The sequence below is a fragment of the Mustela erminea genome, chromosome 1, assembly GCF_009829155.1.
Source record: "Mustela erminea isolate mMusErm1 chromosome 1, mMusErm1.Pri, whole genome shotgun sequence".
Taxonomy (NCBI): domain Eukaryota; kingdom Metazoa; phylum Chordata; class Mammalia; order Carnivora; family Mustelidae; genus Mustela; species Mustela erminea.
In genome coordinates, this window is record NC_045614.1 from 62,574,760 (window position 1) to 62,596,323 (window position 21,564).

Below are 21,564 nucleotides of genomic sequence, written 5' to 3' on the forward strand. Positions count from 1 at the left end.
ATAATGAAAGTTCAAAAGGCTAAAAAGAAGAAAAGAAGCGTCATTTTTTCCCTCTAGCCTTAGACTAGGTAAGGGCTTTCTTAACATGACACTGAAAGTTTTACTAGGTGAAAATGATAATAAATGATGTAATTCTATTAAATGATATAATAACAAATGAAAATAAAGTGTGAACATCCAGTATGGTAAACAAAAGTAAACGATTTTTTTTTAGTAGGTTGAATTTATTTAATTTGTTTTCTTTTCCAATTTTTTATTTTATTTTAAGATTTTATTTATTTATTTGACAGAGAGAGATCACAAGTAGGCAGAGAGGCAGGCAGAGAGAGGGGGGAAGCAGGCTCCCCACTGAGCAGAGAGCCTGATGCGGGGCTTTATTCCAGGACCCTGAGATCATGACCTGAGCTGAAGGCAAAGCTTAACCCACTGAGCCACCCAGGTGCCCCTCAAGTTTTTATTTAAATTCCAGTTAGTTAATACACACTGTAATATTAGTTTCCAGAGTAGACTTTAGTGATTCATCGCTTACATACAACACCCAGTGCTTGACACACCCCCACCTTCATACCCATCCACCTATTAAGCCCATCCCCTGCCCACCTCCCTCCATCAACCCTCAGTTAGTTCTCTATCATAAAGAGCCCATTTCCTGGTTTACCTCTCTTTCCGCCCCCCATGTTTATCTGTTTTGTTTCTTAAATTCCACAAATGAATGAAATTGTATTATATTTGTCTTTCTCTGACTGACATTTCACTTAGCATAATACTCTCTAGCTCTGTCCACATCGTGGCAAATGGCAAGATTTTGTTCTTTTTGATGACTGAGTAATACTCCATTGCACATACATACCACATCTTCTTTGTCCATTCATCAATCGGTGGAAAAAGTAAACTAGATTTAAAGGCACACAACTGGGATGGAGTGTATAAAACTGTTAACATTTCTGATTAAACCAGATACTCAAGTAAAAAAAAAAAAATTAGATGAAGAGACACAGGCAGTTTGCAAAAGGGATACTGCAGATATCCAAAGCAATGATGTCAGCATTACTAGCAATAAAATAATTAAAATGTAAGAAAATACAACTTTCATTCTTTAGCCTGAGAAGAGTGACAAAGGAGAAACCCCACCACAGTCAGGGGAGTGGTGAGGAAAGAGCCAACTTGGTGCACTCTGGAGGGAGTGTCTGTCGGTGTCCCCAGCCGGAAATCCTATTCCCAGTCTGTACCCAAACTACACCCTTGACCTGGCATCACAGTTCTAGAAATTTATCCCGAACAGATAATCAGACACACTGCTCACTGCAGTGTTGTTTCTACTAGTGAGAAATCGGAAACAAATGAAATGTTCGTTAATAGGAGTTTGGGCTAAAAACCCAAGGGTATATGCAAATAATAAAATATTAGGCAGCCTTTTAAAAGAATACTATATATCACATGTGTTCACATTAGAGAGTAAATAAACACTCAAAAGATTGTTTAGTGGAAAAAAAAAACTTTAAAACAAAATAGTTTATCTTAGGAAACTGTGTCCTTGTATACACACATGGTGTCAGAAAGAGTTTTGCCCTAACTATTAGCAGTGGTTACTATAATGTCATGAAATCAGAGCTGCACTCTGTTCTTTTTCATAATGTCTATATTTAATTTTTTGTGCACTCATTTTTATAAGGAGAAAAAAAACCCCACCTACTTTTTGTCTTGAACAACTCCCAGAGTCCATTTTAGGAATCTGAATTATCCTGCCATGCTGTCTACACTGACTGATTAGCCACACATATCCCTGGGTAGTGCATGTCAGGGCTGACGGCATGGACCACCCGGGCCACTGTCTCATGCGGGCCCTGCAGGCTGGCAGGGAGGCCCATAGTGACAAGCAGAGGTGACTCCCCTGGGCCCCTGGTGACGTGTTCAGTTACCTAGCCGGGGAGTCTCCAAGCACACTGTGCGGGGGGAGAGGTGGCTTGAGAGGCCCAGGTACAGATCAGGATAGGAGGTACCAGAGGGCACTTGGGAGCCGGCAAAGTTCCTCCGTTGGCTCAGGAATTCAGGTTGAGGCAGAAACGAGGTGGAGAAAGACACCTGCCAGCATCTTAGAAACTCTTGACTCCTGGATTCTGAGGGTTGCAGGAGCTTTGGGCTCCCCAGGATACCTGGTCTTGTTCTTACTGACAAACTGTCTTTGCTAGCATTTACTGGAGATTTTGCTTTCGATTAGCTCTCCCTGGTTTTTGTGTGTTTCCATAAACACATTGTAAAGAGGACTTTTAATGATTGTTATCACTGGACACCAATTTTGTGTCCTATGAAAAGTAGGTAGCTGCATCAAGCACATAGCAAAATGGCAACAAAAGGAGGGTTGGTGGGGTTTGCAGCAGGAAGCCCTGAGCTGCTCCTACACACAGCCTCTGTGTTAACCCAGGAGATCAGCCTCCGTGTTAACCCAGGAGATGCACTAGCTCAGAACTGAGCCTCACTCTCCAGCATGAAGCGTTCTCACCACACACTGTGCTTTGTTGTCCTCATACCGTGTGAGATCATTTCGTGAGCCAGGAGAGCAATGCTGTTCTAGTCCAGCGTGACCTCTAAGGGGCCCCTCCACCAGGAGGTCTGCTCCTGCCCTCCTGGGCAGCACCTCCTGTTAGAGATGAAGTCTCTGAAGGGTGGGATGGGTGGTGGTTGGAACGTCATGTCCCCCTCGTCTGGCCCGATCTGTAGGCCTTTGAGGACATCTACCTGGAGGAGCGGAAGACCATCAAGGTTCTGCTCGAGTATGCCGACAAGATGTTCACCTATGTCTTTGTGCTGGAGATGCTGCTCAAGTGGGTGGCCTATGGCTTTAAGAAGTACTTCACCAACGCCTGGTGCTGGCTGGACTTCCTCATTGTGGATGTGAGTGCGGCCCAGAAACGGGGAGGGGTGGGGAGACCGGCTGCCAGGGCAGGAAGGAGCTGAAGCGGAGGGACGGGAGGACGGAGGGACAGGGCGGGTGGGAGTCAGCAGGCTGACGTGAGGCACTCAGCTGGGCCACAGAGCATGCAGAGGGGAGGGAGGCCACCATCTGAGGTCACAGGAGAGCCCCAGGACCTGCCCATAAGGTTCCCTGGCTGGGAGGGATAGGAACCTGGGTGTGGCCATCAGAACCCCAAATTGGAGAGACAGAGGAGCAGGGGGAGACCTAGGCTTCTGGGGAGACGTGACTCACTACAGGGGAAAGTGAGGAGCAGTCCAAGCAGGAGTGCTCCCCTCCCCCGCCACACACACCGCCCCCTCAGGATGGCCAGAAGTCAGGGAGCAGACTAGCCTATATCCCAGCACTGCCCATGTGTGTCATGAAGTGTCTGTCAGGCCCCCTAGACAGGTGGCCAGTTAAGAACCTCTGTGTCCCCACATGGTAGGAGACTGTCTGTGCAGAGGAGAGAGGGAGCCAAAGGCCAGAGGGGACAAGGCTGGTGAAGGGATTCTGGGCAGGGAGGGGCAGGATCTTCTGGGCTCAGGGAGAAGGTACCACTGGGGGAAGGTGAGGTGTAGTCACCTGTGACTAAGGGGCTCTGGGTTGCTCCCCTGGACAACTGGGTAGCTGGCACAGCTTTTCTGCCTGTCCAGGGAGGGTCTAGGACAGGAGGTGGCATTTCCTCTGAGCACCCAGTTGGCAGATAGAATGGGAGGCCTCTCACCCACAGCCACCCAGGCCCCAGGACACTGCTGGGTACCAAGCAGGGTGAGCGCAGGGCCCCACGGGGCTCCTGAGCACAGGTGAGTGGGAGAATAACCGGAGGGGAAAATGAGACCCGAGTGTGGAGTGGCCTGAGGGCAGAGGGAACAGGCAGAGATGGAGGGCTCCGGTGAGGCTCACTGTCTGGTGGCGGAGGGTCCTGTGGAATGGAACGTGGGTCAGCATCTGCAGACCCAGAAGGCTTTCCAGAGGGCACCCGTGGCTTCCGGGCTTGGCCTCAGGCTCTGCCCACCAGCAGGGGCTGTCCTTCCCATGGTTGCACAAGAGGCCCAAGCCTCTGTTCAGCCCCTCCCCACATCCCACTCAGAGGCTAAAGGGAGGAGGGGTTCAGCCCAGGTGGGAGGTCAGCCCATGGGTGGCCATAGCAGGAGAGGCTCCTTGGGCTAGAGTGTGTGTGGAGACACAGATCCAGATCCTTGGGCTTCTGGTTCAAGCCTCTTTCTATTACCCCAGTGACTGAGAGGATGCTAATGTTGGGGGGAGGGGTGCTAGGAGGGCAGAGAGAGCAGGAGGGAAGTCTAGCTGCCCTTATAGCCTGGGGTCCTCAGAGCCTTCCTGAGAGGAAGGAGAGGACCCAGAAGCCTCCTGCCCTGGGGCTGTAAGAGGGCCCGGGATCCTGGCAGCTCTGCCCTGAGGCTCCTCACCCAGCAGCTTCTTGGGAAGTAGGGCCTGCTGAACGACTCTCCTCAGGGAAGGCAGGAGACGGTTTGCAAGGACTCCAGGAAAGCCCCCCAAGACACCCCCTTGAGGAACTCAGGACTGAGGCTGGGCAAAAGGGATTGTCCAGTGCTTCCCGTCCAGTCCCAGAACTGGAGAGTGAGCCTGTGGACAAGGAAACTGAAGCTCTCAGCAGAGAGAGGCCTTGCCCAAGGTCGAGGAGAAGGAAGTGGAGGCTGGAATCCAGCTTTCCTGATGAGGGCGGTGCTGCCCCCTCACTTCACGGGAAATGCCATCTTCAGGCCCCAGGGTCTGGAAAAGGCTATTTCCAGAATCCAGAATCAATCCCTGCTTTTTTTTTTTTTTTTTTCCCAATAAATACTATTGGGTATCTACTATCGTAAGTGCTGGGGATCTCGGGGACCAAAATAGACTAAAACCTCTGCTTACATAGAGGAAGGCAACCACAAACAATAAACGTACCCAGTAAGCCAGCTTTACACTCCGAAGCTGACGTGTACCAGGGAGAAATAAGATGCGGAGAACGAAAGGGGATTAAGAGGGCCAGGACGCCAGCAAGGGGAGGGTATAGATGACAACTTTAAATAGGCTGACCAGGTTGGGTTCACTGAGATGACACTGGAGCAAATGTGAAGGAAGCTGGGGTTAGCCAGGCAGAACCTTCCACACAGAGATTGGAACAGCAGTGCAAAGGTCCTGTGGTGGAGCATGCCTGGCATACTTGAGGAACTGCAAGGAGGCCAAGTGGCTGGAGCAGAGTCAGTGGGGAAAGGAAGAGCAGCAGATGAGGTGGAATGGCAAGGGGCAGAGCAGGGCGCCACCATGGAAAACCATGGGCTTTTATTTAGAATGAAGTGGGAAGGCACTGCGACACTCCAAGCATGAGAGTGGCATGAAGTGACTCCTCTTACTGGAGGAGTCCAGGGGGTGGGGGTGGGGCACCCACAGAGGCAGGCATAAGAGTCAGGAGGCCGTGGCGGCTGTCCAGGGGAGAGAGGACAGTGGCCTGGCCAGGATGGTGGCAGTGGCAGTGGTGAGAAGTATTTGGACTTCTGATGTATTTTGAAAGCAGAGCCAACAGGAAATCCTGCCGGGGTGGACGGAGGGTGTGAGAGACAGACAGGAGGCAGGGATAACGCCAAGGCTTGTGGCCGGAGCAGCTGGAAGGATGGAGTGGCCCTCAGCTGAGATGGAAGGGCTCTGCGTGGGGCAGGTGCACAAGCTTCAGTGGCACAGACAATGGGGGCAAACTGCTGGGAACGAGGGGACAGACTGGCCAGAGCTGGTCGCTGGGCCACAGAGTCCCTGCTCGCGTGTCCCACCTTCCAAGATGTCTGATGTTGCAAAGTCCGGCTTTGGGGGAGAGCCCCAGGATTGTCTGTCCACTCACAGTCAGCCCAGGCCCATCCTTCCTTACCAAGAAGAGACTTCTTTGGGGGAAGGATGGGGAGGCCCAAGAATCTGACTCGAAGGAGGGCTGGTGGGGACCAAAAGCCCAGGCTTTGTGTGCCAGCTCCTCCGTGCAGTGGCTGGCTTGAGAATTCGGGTTTCTATCCTTAGAACATGAAGAATGCATCCCAAGTCCACAGGTTAGTGAGTGCACAGAGCAGGCTCTCAGCAAAGATCTGAAAGCTGGGACACACTAGTCTCATCCCCAGGCTCCTTGGCCCCAGGAAGGCCAGCCCAGTGCGTGGCGGCCACAAAGATGATGCCACTGGAAATAGCACAGACTAGACATGGGGAAAGCCTGCTGGCTCTCCACACTGGCCTTGCTTTAGGTGGGCTGGGAGACCCACCACCCGTCTCTAGAGCTGTCCCCACGGCACTCATGCCCACCTTACCTCCCACAGGTCTCCCTGATCAGCCTGGTAGCCAACACCCTGGGCTTTGCCGAGATGGGCCCCATCAAATCGCTGCGGACCTTGCGTGCGCTCCGACCCCTGCGAGCCCTGTCACGGTTTGAGGGCATGAGGGTAAGGGGGGGTGACTGCCTTCCTGCCAGGGCAGTGGGAGGTGACTCCACTGAGACAACCCAGGTCCACTGGCTGACCGAGAAGCCCAGCCCAAAGCTGGGACTGTGGCCCCCCAGCCTGTAGGGGCAGGGTGCCAAATCTCTAGGAGGAGTGCTGCTGGGCTCACAGGCACCCAAAGGGTGGAGAGCGGAGAGACCCCTCCCCCTAGGCCTGCCACCTCCTGCTTCCGCTCTGGGGCGGGGGGCCATCTGTGTGTGTGCTCTGCCTCCACGGGCCCGCCTGTGTGCCCTCCTCCTGGCAGACACAGGCTGTCTTCTTGGTCTGCCATGGGCAGCTCGGCTGTGCCAGTCAAGGTGAAGGAAACAAGGAGGGAGCAGCTCTACCCTCACCATCACACAGCGGTTGGCATTTACTTAGCAAACTCTTTCACACTGATCTCTAAGTGCAGAGCCCTATGCATTTTTTAAGTCATCAAATTTCACCAAAGAATATGTGCATATAAGGCAACTTTAAAAGCCCCACCAAGGCGCCTGGGTGGCTCAGTTGGTTAAACCTCTGCCTTCAGCTCAGGTCATGATCCCAGGGTCCTGGGATCAAGCCCCACATAGGCACCCTGCTCAGCAGAGAGCCTGCCTCGCCCTCGCCCTCTCCCACTCCCCCTTGCTGTGCTCTCTCTCTCTCTCTCTCTGTGTCAAGTAAATAAATAAAATCTTTTAAAAATAAAATTAAATAAAAACCAAGAAAAAACATTACCCTGTAATACGTAGCAAGAAAACAAACGTGTGTGCATTTGTGTGCACAGGTGTTTTTTGTTTTTTTACAAAACCTGTGCAGTTCTGCTGCGGCTTCATCAGCCACACCTCTGTGTCTCTTGCTGACCCAGCAGGCCCCATCCCACAGCCCCCATTTTGTTGATGGTTTCAAACTTTGCCCACACCCCTATGAGGGAAACAAGTCACTTATTCCTGGTGCGAAAGCATTCACAAGTGAATCATCCCACCCCAAGTTCAATGTCTCTTGGGATTAAGGGCATTTGATTGTGGAGGAGATGCGAGTAGCCATGAGTGCCTCTGCTGGGGCTGTCGGCCATGGAGCCACCTCCATGGTTTCCACCCTGTTCATCATGCCTGCTGGGGACAAGGGAACCCTCCTCACCTGCACGTGTCCGCATCACCCGTCCCAGCCCCATGCTCACCATATGGCCCCACACCAGCGTCACTTCCAGTCAAACACCCTCCTGGCTCCAGGATGGTTGGACACTCGGCCCTCAGGGGACCAGAGCCCACTGTATGCCTTTGCCAAGGAAGCCTCCCTGGGTTGCTCTGAATTTCGATGACAAGACCAACACCAGGGCTCCACGGGGTCAGAGAGCTGCTCACGGGAAGGCAGAGGCCCAGGGAGGGCCCACACCAGACCACCACCACCCCCGCCCTCTCAGCTGGGCTCTCACCACAGTGTTGGAGAACTGCCGATGCCCCCACCAGACATGCCTCACAGAGGTCCCCGGGGCATCCTTTAGGGAGAACACCCATCCTTCCTAGTAACAGCAACCTTAAAATAAACCAGAAACTTAGCTCAAAGATGTGTCTCTGGAGGCCCTTTCCCATCAGACTGCTGGCATACTTAACTAGAGAGACCCTGTTGAAAATTCAGTGTGAAGGTCATGAATTCAGGGCAGGACCAAAAGGGAAAGGCAGAGTTTCCAGAGTTGCAGCAGACATTAGTGTGCAAAAACAACAAAAAGTGTGTGTGTGTTCTCTACCCCCCCCACCAACCCCCCATCATCTCTCCTTTTATTCCCCATCAGGGCTTCCACGCAGGGTGGAGTTAAGTGGGGGAAGTAGGGACATGGGTAGGCGCATCTTGAAAAGGGCATATGCTCTGGGCACTCCCAGGAACAGAGTCTCTTCTCTGTCCACTTGAGGTCGTGGTCAATGCCCTGGTGGGCGCCATCCCATCCATCATGAATGTCCTCCTCGTCTGCCTCATCTTCTGGCTCATCTTCAGCATCATGGGCGTGAACCTCTTCGCGGGGAAGTTTGGGAGATGCATCAACCAGACTGAGGGAGACCTACCTTTGAACTACACCATTGTGAACAACAAGAGCGACTGTGAGTCTTTCAACGTGACTGGCGAACTGTACTGGACCAAGGTGAAAGTCAACTTTGACAACGTGGGGGCCGGGTACCTGGCCCTTCTTCAGGTGGTAAGTCCTGGAGGGGAGAGACTTCCTTCCTCCCACTGGCTGTCCAGCAACAGGCTCCTTCACCCACAGTGTGGGCAGGAAGGGGACAGTGGGTCCCCTCTGGGTCCTCACAATAGGGTCACTCTGCCCAAAGGAAGCTAAGGATACTCTAGGACTTTTTGGCTCCTTGGCAAGTCCCTGGATTTTCCATTCTAGAACAGGTGCCACATTCTCTAAGAAGCATGGCATGGGGGTTCAGCACTGAGGCAGACCCATCTCCCCAGCCAGTGGCCAAGTTGACAGCCTCACGCTACCAATATGGCAGTGTGATGACACAGGTTAAAAATCAAAGACCAGAGACACACAGAGACTGAACTATTAGCCACACAGTGACTCCAGCCTTCTGTTATGAGATGACAAGCATCTCGCCACCTTGGGTGCTCTCCAGCAGCTGGTTTCCAGAGCATACCCAGCCCTCTCTGCACCAGACAGGGCTTCCTGGCATGGGGAGCTGAAGTAGCTTGCCTGCTCTGGGGCAGCCTCAGTTTCCCCATCTGCCCTGCCTGTGTCCGAAGAACTCTCAGACATGAAAGTTTGTATGGGCAGTTGTACCCATACAACTCTGTCAAGACTCTGTAGCCTTGACAGCAGACAGAGTCTTAACACAGAGAACCATAACTTGCTTCACTTGCTACCCCAGTCTTAAGCCCAGATACCTGTCTCTAGTCCCCAAAGCAGAGGAGCACTCAGTGGGCTCTCATCTGAAAATTTAATGCACATCTACTCGCTCCTCCAGCTCTCCCTTCAATCCCAGGGGTAGCTTTTTCCAAAGACTCACTGAAATACCTCCTAGAGGGCAAGATTAGAGCCAAATCCAGAGAGCCTTCTGTCCCAGAGACTTCCCTCTAAAGGTCAGCACTTGGAAGGAAAGGCCATTCCAACAGAACGACATAGTGGCCAGAAAAGCAGTCACAAGCATCTCGTCACCTTGGGTGCTCTCCAGCAGCTGGTTTCCAGAGCATACCCAGCCCTCTCTGCACCAGACAGGGCTTCCTGGCACGGGGAGCTGAAGTAGCTTGCCTGCTCTGGGGCAGCCTCAGTTTCCCCATCTGCCCTGCCTGTGTCCGAAGAACTCTCAGACATGAAAGTTTGTATGGGCAGTTGTACCCTGAAAGGAGGCTTGGGGCAGGATTGGCTTTTGCCGAGGACAAAGGTGAGACCCCCTGGATAGTCAGCCTCACCACCAAGCATGTCTCTCAAGTTCTTCCAGAATCTTCATAGCAGCCCAGGCTGGGGCGGATGGCGCAGCCAACACCAGAACCCTGTGGCATCTGGCCGCCGCCTCTGCTGCCTTGGGGCAGCAGTCTTGTGTGGGCTCATGGGAGCTGATTGTTGCATTTTCAGATATTTTGCAAGCCGTGGTTAAAAATCAGATGTTATAAACTTATAATTCATTAAGTGATATTAAAACAAAATCACAGGGTGGCTGGCCAGCTCAGTCAGAGGAGCATGCCACTATTGACCTCAGGATTGTGGGTTCAAGCCCCATGTTGGGTGTAGAGATTACTTTAAAAAATAAAATTAAAAACAAAATTCACTATTACCACCTATTATCATGTATGCCCCTGAGGTTGATCATATGTGCTGTAACCATACAGTGGAGACTACAAAGCCCCACTCCTATGTGTCTCTTCCCACATCTGTGTTCAGTAACAGCCTGTTGGTAACTTGAAACTGACCGTGGCGGGAGTGTTTACCCAGAGAAACTGGCAAACACAACAATCAGGGCTTTGTTTTCTTCTGGAAAACCATTTGTTAGCCACTTACCAACACACCACTGGCAAAAGGACCCCCCTTAAGTATGAGGGGAGGTGGGCATGCTTCAGGGCCATCCTGAGAGGCCACAGAGCAGAAGCCACAGGCTGCTCTGAGGTGCACGACAGATGGGGACCAGGTCAGGACGGGGATCTACCTCTCTGTCGCTGACATCTGCTGTAGGACTACATCGTTTTAGAATCTGGAATGAAGGTAGATCTGATAGGCAGACCTCCTTCAGGCCTCCTCAATCTCCTAGCCAACTTCAAGAAACTTCTTAACCCACTCCACGGCCTCCTTAGGGTGTGAGCTCAGCCAGCCTCCCCTCCGCTTCCATCCCTGAACAAGTCCTTTTCCTGACCACATAGCCATGTGTGGACCCGGCCAAAGGGCCGGGGCACGATGCTTGCTTCTCGTAGGAAGCTGTTGCCTGACCTCATCTGTCCGGACAAGAGCCCCTCGTAGCTCAATAGATGCAAGTTCACTGATTCTTACTCTTGTCTTTTCCTTCCAGGCAACATTTAAAGGCTGGATGGACATTATGTATGCAGCTGTGGACTCCAGAGGGGTAGGTAACCATGCTGGCCTCTCCCGCCAAGTCAGGCACCTGAGGCTCCAGAACGCTTGGCCTCTAGCGCCTCAGTGCCCACACCCAACAGCCCACCCCATAAGGGCCAGTGTCCTGTGTCAGCCTGCAGTTGAGCCTCTCTGGAAGGCCCAGGCCAGGCCCTGGGGCAAAGTTGCATGATCTCCCAAGGAACCCCAAATCCTCAAATATCTTTCCAATTAACTTCACTGTAATTTACGTGAATCTTGGTCTTACCCAAGAAGAGACCGGGTGGAAGGAATAAAGACGCAGATCAAGTTTCTTCTGTGTCCTTATACCCTACCCCGTCACAGTGTCAGCCCCCAGCCATCACTCTTCTGAACTCCGGCCCTGCCCGCCCTGGCCCGCTCTGCATACACAGACACAGACACGCAGCCCTGTGCTGGTGCCCTCGCTCCGGACACACCCTCTCTCCCAGGCAGCCCTGCCCCATTCCTGCCAGCCTGACTCCTGTATCTGGCTTCTCCCCCTCAGTATGAAGAGCAGCCCCAGTGGGAATACAACCTCTACATGTACATCTACTTCGTCATCTTCATTATCTTCGGGTCTTTCTTCACCCTGAACCTTTTCATCGGTGTCATCATCGACAACTTCAACCAACAGAAGAAAAAGATGCGTAGAGCACCTGCTCCCCGTGGGCCAGCAGGGGAGGGCTGGGTACCAGGGGACTGAGGAGCCATTCTGGCCCTGGCCCCATTTTGCCTTCCTGCTGGGGACAACCAGTCTTCCTCCTATGCTGCTGGAGTGGGTGGGAGAGGGATGTGTCCTTGACATAACAGCCCCCCAACCCGTAAGAGTGAAAGGAGGGATGCCATGCCTGCCCTAGCCTACCTGACCCGGGAGGCTCCTGAGAGGAGCTGGGCTGAGGGATGGGACTACTCACCCAGTCCAAAATTGAAACAGTGGCCTGGGGTCTCTCCAGCGCTACCAGCTAGGCAGAGAGAACGTCCAGGGTGGCTGAGCTGAACAGAGGAGAGGGTGGGGGATGGGGACTGGATTTGCACCTCCCAAAGCCAGAGAGGCCTCAGAGTAAAGGGAGACAGGGACCCTGCAAAAGCAGATTTGGGGAGGACTCTCTGGTGCAGGATAGGGACATACTCCTTTCCACCGGGAGAGGAAGTGAGGAGGAGGCTGGCCAAGGCACCCAAATCAAGGAGGCAAGATCCCTATATGCCCCATGCCAGAGCCCCTGAGAACCCCAAAATGAGTCTGGTGCTGTCTCTCTGCACTTAGGGGGCCAGGACATCTTCATGACCGAGGAGCAGAAGAAGTACTACAATGCCATGAAGAAGCTGGGCTCCAAGAAACCCCAGAAGCCCATTCCAAGGCCCCTGGTGAGCCAGCTTCTGATTCAGCAAGAGTGGAGAGTTGGGCTGGGAGGGCCTGGGAAACCCCAAACCCCAGGACTACTGAATTTTCCAATGAAAGCCTAAGTGAGCTTGCCCAAACTGTCCACTAAGATTTGTCTATTTCCTTAATAGTAAAAATTCTTAAATATGCACTTTTCAAATTCATTAATCAATAGAGTTTTTATAGGATGATATCACTGGAAGCAGTTTTACACTACAGAAAATGGAAATCTGAAAAGTTTGGGAAAGTTGCTCCAAGAATGTATTAAGGAAAATAACACAGGATTTGACATCTTGTTTAATCCTTTCTCTATAGTACCACAAACAGTTTGCCGATGTCAGGAGTGGGGTTTGGACCCAAAAGGCTAGAAAAAGTGCCAGGAAGACCACAAAGAAGACTTATCATGCATTTGATCTATTCAGAGACTGAGGAAGTGTTGAAAACAGGGATGTGAAAAATCAATATTCTTTAAAATATGATATATGATATTTTAATATGAACATTTTTATTTGGGCATTTTTAATCTGATGGTATTTAATGTAAAAGAATGAAAGAACATGAAACTGCTTCAAAATTTAATCCCCCCCCCAAAAAATCAACCAGGGCCATCGGTCAGTGGGTCAGTGCAGGGACGGAGGGGCTCTGTCAGGCATCTCAGACTCCTGAAGGAAGTGAGGAAGGCATGGGCAGCTGTTCCAACCAGGAGGGCCCCCTCCCATGGGAGTCCTTCTCCTCTGAGTGCTCCCTCTTCCCCTGCCAGAGTGTGAGAGCAAGGCAGCCTCTGTCTACCCACCCCCATTCACAGCCTCTTCCTTCAGGGGACGGACTCAGCCTGAGTCCCCTGGCAGGTGGTGCCAGGAGGGACACTCAGTCCCCTGTGAGACTGACTCCCTTGCCTGACCAAGCCATTCTTCAAAAAATTGGGGGGGAGGGGATCAGTACTCAAAGTAATTAGGTGACATAACCCAAATCACTAGCTAGGAAGTGACTGTACCAGGTTTTTAATCCAGTTCATCAATTTTATCTAATTCCTAGCTTTTCACCACGCTTTGGTTTATGTTAGTTGTGTGTGTGTGTGTTATAGTTTTCTCTCTTTCCCCAGATAATCTGAGGTGGCTAACGATTAAAGACACTTAAATATAGTTAATTGAATAAACAGAATCAATTCCATAAAGGATGGAGAAAATTTGTTAACCTGAGGACCAATTACTAGGATTGAACTTTAAATTTGACCTTGAGCCATCAGACAGTGGGTGCAAAAAAGAGAAGCACAGTGAATGATGATGTATTAGGGAAGGTCCGGATAGGAGAAATCTTTCCTGAAGGTTCAGAAAAGACTTCAGGGAAGAGAGAGCCCAAGGGCTGGGTCTAGAAGCAGGAGAGCCAGACTGTTTCAGCCTCGTGACCTCCTCTCACCCTAACGGTCTCACCAGAGGGTGGAGAGGCAGAGGGGATGGTCTGGGCTGAGGGGCATCAATAGGCCTATCTGAGGTCCCAGCTGAACCCATCCTTTGCCCCTCCTTCCAGAACAAGTACCAGGGCTTCCTGTTCGACATTGTGACTAAGCAGGCCTTCGATGTCACCATCATGTTTCTCATCTGCTTGAACATGGTGACCATGATGGTGGAGACAGATGACCAGAGCCCTGAGAAAGTCAACATCTTAGCCAAGATCAACCTGCTCTTTGTAGCCATCTTCACAGGCGAGTGTATCATCAAGATGGCTGCCCTCCGTCACTATTACTTCACCAACAGCTGGAACATCTTTGACTTCGTGGTTGTCATCCTCTCCATAGTGGGTGGGTATTCAGGCCTTTCCTCCTGTGCTGTGTCTGTACTTAATGCCAAGTGTACTAGACTCCTTTGTTGTTTTCGCTGCATTCCACACCTCTCCCTGTCACACACACGCACACACACATGCACACTCACCTCCACAGAGAACTTGTCTGGGAAGGCCCACTCAGGCCAGGGGGGTCATCCTGACAGAGCAGCCAGCACACCCTCCATGGGATGCTCTGTGAGAGCTTCAAGGATGAATCTGGGAAAGGTAGTTGGAGCTGGACAGGCTTCCCGGCCCTCCCAAGGGAAAGGTGAAAGGAAGAAGAGACTTTCCTAGGGTGAGATGAGTCTCCAGGAATGGGAACAGGTAGCACTCTAGGGTAGAACTGATGCCTAGAAATGGAAAATTCTAGAGTTTAGCCACGAAGATGTGTGCCAGACTCTTTCAGACATCACCCGCCTTGTGCAATTGAACTTACAAAGTCTACCTTGAGACAAGGAGATCATCCAACTAGGAACACAAGAGATAGGATTCACATTCCATCTGTTCGGGCTGCTATAACCAAACACCAGACTGGGTAACTCATAAACACCAGAAATTCCTTTCTCACAGTTCTGGGTGCTGAAGGTCCAAGATTAAGGCACCAGCGTGGTCATGTCTCCTTGTGAGTGTCCTTCCCCTGGTTCATAACCAGCACCCTTTTGACTATGTCCTCACAAAGTAGAAGGGGCAAGGGAGCTCTCTGGGGTCTCTTTTATAAGGCACTGATCCCACTCATGAGGGCCCCACCCTCATTACCACAGCACCTCCCAAAGGTCTCACCTCCTAATACCATCATCTTTGGGAGTTGGAATTTCAACATACGAATTTGGTAGGAGAGTCAACCATTCAAACCATAACACACGTCCATGTCTGTTTGACCTCAGGGTTCAAATCCTCTTTTATTTTTGTTATTTATGTATTTATTTATTGAGTGAATGAGAGAGCAGGGAGGTGGGAGGGGCAGAGAGAGGGGAGAGAGAATCTGAAGCAGACTCATCACTCAGCGCAGAGCCCAACACGGGGCTCCATCTCACCACTCTGAAACCGTGACCTGTGCCAAAATCAGCTTAGCCAACTGAGCCATTCAGGTGCCCCCCCTTTTTAAATAGTAACTTTATTGAGATACAGTTCACATACCTTAAGATTTACCCTTTTAAGTTTATGATTTAGTAGTTGTTAGTATACTCACAGAGTTGTGTGACCATCACCGCTACATCTCATCTTAGAATATTTCCCTTGCCTCCAACAGAGACTCTGCACCCTTTTAGCAGTCACTTCCCATTTTCCCTCTCCCCAGCCCCTGAAACCACTCATCTAAGATTTTGAAGGACTGCCAAACTGTTTTCAAAAGCAGGTGCCCCGCTCTACATTCCCACCCTCAATGTAGAAGGGTTCCAGTGACTCCACATCCCCACCAACACTTGTTACTGTCTATAATTTCTTACCACAGCCACGCTGGCAGGTATGACATGATCATCTCATTGAGGTTTTGGTGTGCATTTCCTTAATGACTAACAATACTAAGCATCTTTTCATGTGCTGATTGATGACTTCCTGTGGTGTGTCTTGGTCTATAATAGAAGAAATGTCTTAGAGACAGGTCTATTCAAATCCTTTGCTTATTTTTTTAATCAGCTTACTTACATTTTTATTGTTGAATTGTAAGAGTTCTTTATATATTCTGGACACTAGTCCCTTATCTAATACACAATTTGCAAATATTCTGTGGGTTGTCATGTCACTTTCTTGGTGGTGGTTTCTTGAAGCACAGAATTTTTGTTTTGATTAAGTCCCAGTTCGTCAAGGTTATTTTTCCTTTTTGTTCCCTGTGCTCAGAGCCCAAACTCTTGACCCCTCCGCCATGAAATTCTGCCTTGGAGTGGCTGACTTTTCCTCTTTCTGCCGCCCATGTACATACAGCCCATGCCTTTGGTGACCTCAGAGGAAAACGCGGGGGCTGAGGCAGGGGCTAGCTGTGGTGACAGAGAGATGGTTAGAAGCTGGATGCAGAGTCAGGAAATGCTCTGGGAGGTCCCAGACAGGGGTGAGGGTGAGCATGCCGAGTGGGACTGGAGAGAAGCTTTAGAGAATGCAGGATGTCAGCAGCTGCAAGGGCCAATGAGGGGTGGTTGTGGGGAGCTTTGGGAGAAAGTGCGTCATGCACCTCAGAAGCACCTACAGGTCCTGGTGCCTGGCCGTACTGGAAGGACTTGGCTAACAGCTCCACTTGGAGCCACAGGGTCTGAGTCGAATCCCAGCATCTCATTGACGAGGTGACAGCTTAGGTCAGTTACTTCACTTCTCAGTTCCCACTTCTGGAAAATGAGGACGATGGTATCCTCTTACCTCCTCGGGTGACCGGAAGGGCTAAATGGATGGATATAAAATGCTCAGGCCAGTGGCTTATTGACAGTAAACATGACACATGACAGCTGGTGACATGCTTACATGAGGAATCTAGAAAGGTCACTTGGGCCAATACAAAGAGTTTTTTTCACTCTTTCTCCTATAACTTATATGCCTGCTTCTTGAAACTCCAAACCCAGAGTTGTCAATAGAGACCAAGGGGAAGCCCCAGAAGCTAGCAGGGCTGGGAGGATGACAGTAACGATGGCAGAAACGCGGAGTTGAGACAGGCACGGCGTAGTGGAGAACACAGACTTGTAGGCCGGTGCTTTTTGCCCTTCCATGAGCACATGAATCATCTGGGCTTATTAAAATGCAGTGAGACTACGGGTGAAACTGAGAATCCACAGTTCTGATAATCAGCCCAGGAGATCCCAGGGCTACTGGTCCTCGGACCACACTTTGAGTAATGAAGAGCTGAAAAGCCCAAGTTCTGATCCAAGCTAGGCCACCTTGAGGCCTCAGAACCCAGGATCTAGAAGATGGGCCCAGTATGTCTTTACTGTGCAGGTGTTCTCAGAAGGCTAAGGGACAAGAGATCTGGGAAGGCACTTTGCAAAAGGTGTGGGTACTGTGCATCTCATTTTCTGGATCATAAATGAGAAATGGAGCCCCAGAGAGATGGGAGGATGCTGGGTCCTTGCACGCCCCCATTAACTTGGTCCTCCTGAAGGGGCCTCCTCCCCTTAGCTCCTTGCCATACAGAGATCCATCCAGTGACACAGGGCGAGAGGGAGGACAGAGGTGCACAGGTGGCCATGGTCTCTGTTGTTTCCCACAGGTACTGTGCTCTCAGACATCATCCAGAAGTACTTCTTCTCCCCAACACTCTTCCGAGTCATCCGCCTGGCCCGAATCGGTCGCATCCTCAGGCTGATCCGAGGGGCCAAGGGGATCCGCACGCTGCTCTTTGCCCTCATGATGTCCCTGCCTGCCCTCTTCAACATAGGGCTGCTGCTCTTCCTCGTCATGTTCATCTACTCCATCTTCGGCATGGCCAACTTTGCTTATGTCAAATGGGAGGCTGGCATTGACGACATGTTCAACTTCCAGACCTTTGCCAACAGCATGCTGTGCCTCTTCCAGATCACCACGTCAGCCGGCTGGGATGGCCTCCTCAGCCCTATCCTCAACACAGGACCCCCTTACTGTGACCCCAATCTGCCCAACAGCAATGGCTCCCGGGGCAACTGTGGGAGTCCGGCCGTAGGCATCCTCTTCTTTACCACATACATCATCATCTCCTTCCTCATTGTGGTCAACATGTACATCGCTATCATCCTGGAGAACTTCAGTGTGGCCACGGAGGAGAGCACCGAGCCTCTGAGTGAGGATGACTTTGACATGTTCTATGAGATCTGGGAGAAGTTCGACCCGGAGGCCACCCAGTTCATCGAGTATTCGGCCCTGTCTGACTTTGCCGATGCCCTGTCTGAGCCGCTGCGCATCGCCAAGCCCAACCAGATAAACCTCATCAATATGGATCTGCCCATGGTGAGCGGGGACCGGATCCACTGCATGGACATCCTCTTTGCCTTCACCAAGAGGGTCCTGGGTGAGTCTGGGGAGATGGATGCCCTGAAGATCCAGATGGAAGAGAAGTTCATGGCGGCCAACCCGTCCAAGATCTCCTACGAGCCCATCACCACCACACTCCGGCGCAAGCACGAAGAGGTGTCAGCCACAATCATCCAGCGGGCCTTCCGGAGGCATCTGCTGCAGCGCTCCATGAAGCACGCCTCCTTCCTCTTCCGCCAGCAGGCGGGCAGCAGCGGCCTCTCTGATGAGGATGCCCCTGAGCAAGAGGGCCTCATTGCCTACATGATGAACGAGAACTTCTCCCAGCGCTTCGGCCCACCCTCCAGCTCCTCCATCTCCTCCACATCCTTCCCGCCCTCCTATGACAGCGTCACCAGGGCCACCAGCGATAACCCCCAGGTGCGGGTGTCCGACTACAGCCGCAGCGAGGATCTCGCGGACTTTCCCCCGTCCCCAGACAGGGACCGCGAGTCCATCGTATGAGTGGCAACCCGGCGGTCCAGGACGCACCGGGGGCGCAGCCTGTTGCTTCGCAGCTCACGTGACTGCGGCCACAAGCCAGCATCTGCTGGGCCTTCCTTGCTTCGGGCTCGGGGTGTGAGCGATGAGCCTCGGCCCCACGGCTCGACAAGTCAGAGTTCGGTGGCGCCCACGCTGACAGCCAGAAGCAAGTGGCCGAGCTGACCATTCAGGGTGGCCTGTCACTGGAGGCCCTGCCTACGCCGGTGGCCGGGGCCAGTCAGGCCACATCCTGGGGCTCTGAAAAGCTCTACCATCTCAGCTGCTGAGAAGAAACACAAAACTGAGACTGTAGATGTTGTGAATGGGCTTTCATAAATTTATTATATTTGATATTTTTTTACTTGAGCGAAGAACTAATGTATTTTCCGTGGACATCGGCAGCAGTTCACACTGCCTTTTCTTAACTCCCAATGAGAGTGTCTGTGGAGCTGCCGGAACTTTGTTCTCAAGGCAAAAGTACAACCCAGTGTGGCTCCCACAGGCCCTCACAGCCCCGGGGCCGGAAGGGGTTCCCCTGCTGCATGGGCTGTGGCACCGGAGGCGCTAAACCCCACTCCTCCCCCAGCGTCTGCACAGAGTCCACACACAGAGGCCAGACACGGGCCACACGCAGCCCAAGCTCCCCTCACACGAGCCTCAGGCAGAAGGGTTCTTGTCAGTGGGGGCTCACTCTGGCCTTCGCTTGTCCCCAGGGTCCTGTTTGCCCCCTGTGTTTTTATGCAGGCCATACTGGGGTCATTTCTACAAAAATACAAAGCTTCCAGAAGAGAGTAACTGGGGTCCCAGGGCTGGTCCTAGGCGCTGACGTTGTCTTTTCTTCCCAGGAGAACCTGGCCTTCTGCGTGAGTATTAATTAAAGGGAAGGGCACGAGGGAACCAGCCCCAAGCTTGGCCTGGCCCCCAGCTTGTCCTTGCTCCTGAACCCGGCAGACCCCGCCGCACAGGCCAGGGAGAGAAGTCTGAACCCCGTGCCACGAGGGCTAAGAAGCTGAACAGCCCTCCACTGTGGGACCCCAGCGCATCTGAAGAATGGAATCTGTTGTCATGACCGGAGCTCTCTTTCCAGACCTTTCTGCCTCTCACCATGTGCGGGGGGGGGGGGGGGGGGGGGGGGGGGGGGGGGGTGAGGGGGAGTGGGGGGGGAGGACTCCTGTGTGGTGCCCAGCAACTCTCCAGACAGAGTGGGGAGGGCAGCGTGGGCCCTGTACCGGGAAGGAGCCTTGGGAGGGTCAGACACTTCCCTGCCCTGGGAGGGGAATGGACTGTGGGCAACCTTGGGAAAGGGAGCCATGTGGCCCCGGAGCAGCCCCTCTGGGCTCAGCCTGGGGTCCCGGAGGCACCAGCCACAGGCAACCTGGGGCAGGGTCCAGGCCCTCCACAGGTCTCATGAGAAGGCCTTTTCAGGGAAAAATACTTTTTCTAGTCCAGTTACTCCCAGGGCTTCTTGAGCTGCTGACAATCCTATTTAGCATATGCAAATCTTTAAATGCAGAGACCTGTCACCCTGAGAGTGACAGTGTTGGCTGGTGGAGACTGAGCAGGCAGGGGCTCAGCTGCCCCCCGATCCCAGCTCTCCAGCAGAGCCACCACCCGCCTCTGGGCAGCCCCGGAAGCTGGAAACGCTGCTCCTCACCTACCTCGCCGAGCTGTCGGAGGGCTGGACGTTCATGAGCTCGTGGCAGTGCCGAGGGGGCATTGCTGGCTAGTCAAGTATTACATTTCTTTCTGTTGCCCCGAGTTCCCTTGGTGGCTACCCTAGCCCCCGTCCCCCCACCCACCCCAGTGATCTCTCTTCTCCCGTGTTTCCCCTGAGTCCAGTGCGGGATGTGGTTTTGACCGTACCAGACACACTTCTCCGAGTGGAAATCTTATTTTTGTAGCTCTTTGTGCTTTGCTCTCAAGGCTCGGAGCGGTGTGTGCCCCTCCCGGGCACTCGGCGCCCACTGCAGGGGCGGGAACGCGGTTTGGGAGTGCAGGCCTGCTGGCCGCCCAGGTGGCCGGAAGGGGGCTGTGGTTTCGAGTGTGTGTGTGTGTGTGTGTGTGTGTGTGTAAGGCCTGGGAGCCCTGACACAGGTGCCCAGGGCTGTGGCTGAGGCGGGATAAGCTAGGCCTGACTCCTTAGCTTTTAGCGTGGCTCTCATTTTCTTTTTCCCAGAATGGCGCGATGACCAGTAAGAGGGAAGAGGGTAGAAAAAGGAGGGAGCATCAAGTGCCAGCTGTTGTCTGAGCTAACTGAGCACTTCTCACCAAACTCTGTGTATAAATAAGATACATATTTTTAAAACAAACCAATAAATGGCTTACATGACCTGGCCTGGGCTCTGTTCTTGTGATTTGACAAGGGCGGCGGCAGAGGCCCACCGAGCCTAAGAGGAGACCTCCCCCTGAAACCAGCCAGGGGGACGGTGGTGGTGCGGGGACAGGGGCAGGATAAGACCCCGAGAACCACGTGGGACTTCCCCTCATTTTCCCAGGAGAACAGATGGGAGCATGGCTGGTCTAGGAAAAGTGGGGATACCTGAGGCCTGCCTTCCAGGAACCCTCATCTGGAGCACTGTGGAGGGCAAGGGCTGCCATTTGAGGCTTCCATAATGGAGAAGGTTGGGAAGAGTGAGGCCACAGAGAACAGCCAGATGGTCTGTGAGTTAACACAGGTGGACCTGTGGCACCTTCCTCTGGCTCCTCACTGCTGCCCCAGTGCCCCAGCGCCCCACCAACAGTGCTCCAGAGCCAGCAGAGGCCTCCTTCTGGCTGGCTCTCTGTTCTATCTCATGGGTCCACTCCATGGCCTCTGACTCAGCAGACATCTGCCCCCTCTGGGGGTGTTGTCCAGGCTTTCCTCCAGGCTCTGGCATTGCCTCCTTCAGGGAACACATCCTCTGGGATCTGACTGACCCTGGGGCCTGCTTCCAGGAAGAGAGAGCAGGAAACA

General features: G+C 52.6%; 1 protein-coding gene across 13 annotated transcripts in view; it reads left to right on the plus strand.

The window, feature by feature from the left end:
* The window catches only part of SCN5A (sodium voltage-gated channel alpha subunit 5), a 94,740-nt gene extending 73,800 nt beyond the window's left edge, over window positions 1–20,940 (plus strand). For 12 of the 13 annotated variants that reach the window (XM_032350129.1, XM_032350212.1, XM_032349913.1 and 9 more), the window contains 8 exons: window positions 2,719–2,892; window positions 6,265–6,387; window positions 8,312–8,593; window positions 10,902–10,955; window positions 11,469–11,606; window positions 12,224–12,328; window positions 13,872–14,142; window positions 17,353–20,940. In XM_032350129.1, coding sequence (XP_032206020.1) covers window positions 2,719–2,892; window positions 6,265–6,387; window positions 8,312–8,593; window positions 10,902–10,955; window positions 11,469–11,606; window positions 12,224–12,328; window positions 13,872–14,142; window positions 17,353–18,593 — 2,388 coding nt within the window. In that variant the 3' untranslated portion in view covers window positions 18,594–20,940. The remainder of the gene's footprint in view (window positions 1–2,718; window positions 2,893–6,264; window positions 6,388–8,311; window positions 8,594–10,901; window positions 10,956–11,468; window positions 11,607–12,223; window positions 12,329–13,871; window positions 14,143–17,352) is intronic. The other variant, XR_004287236.1, reaches the window with a different exon arrangement.
* Window positions 20,941–21,564: the final 624 nt, after the last annotated feature.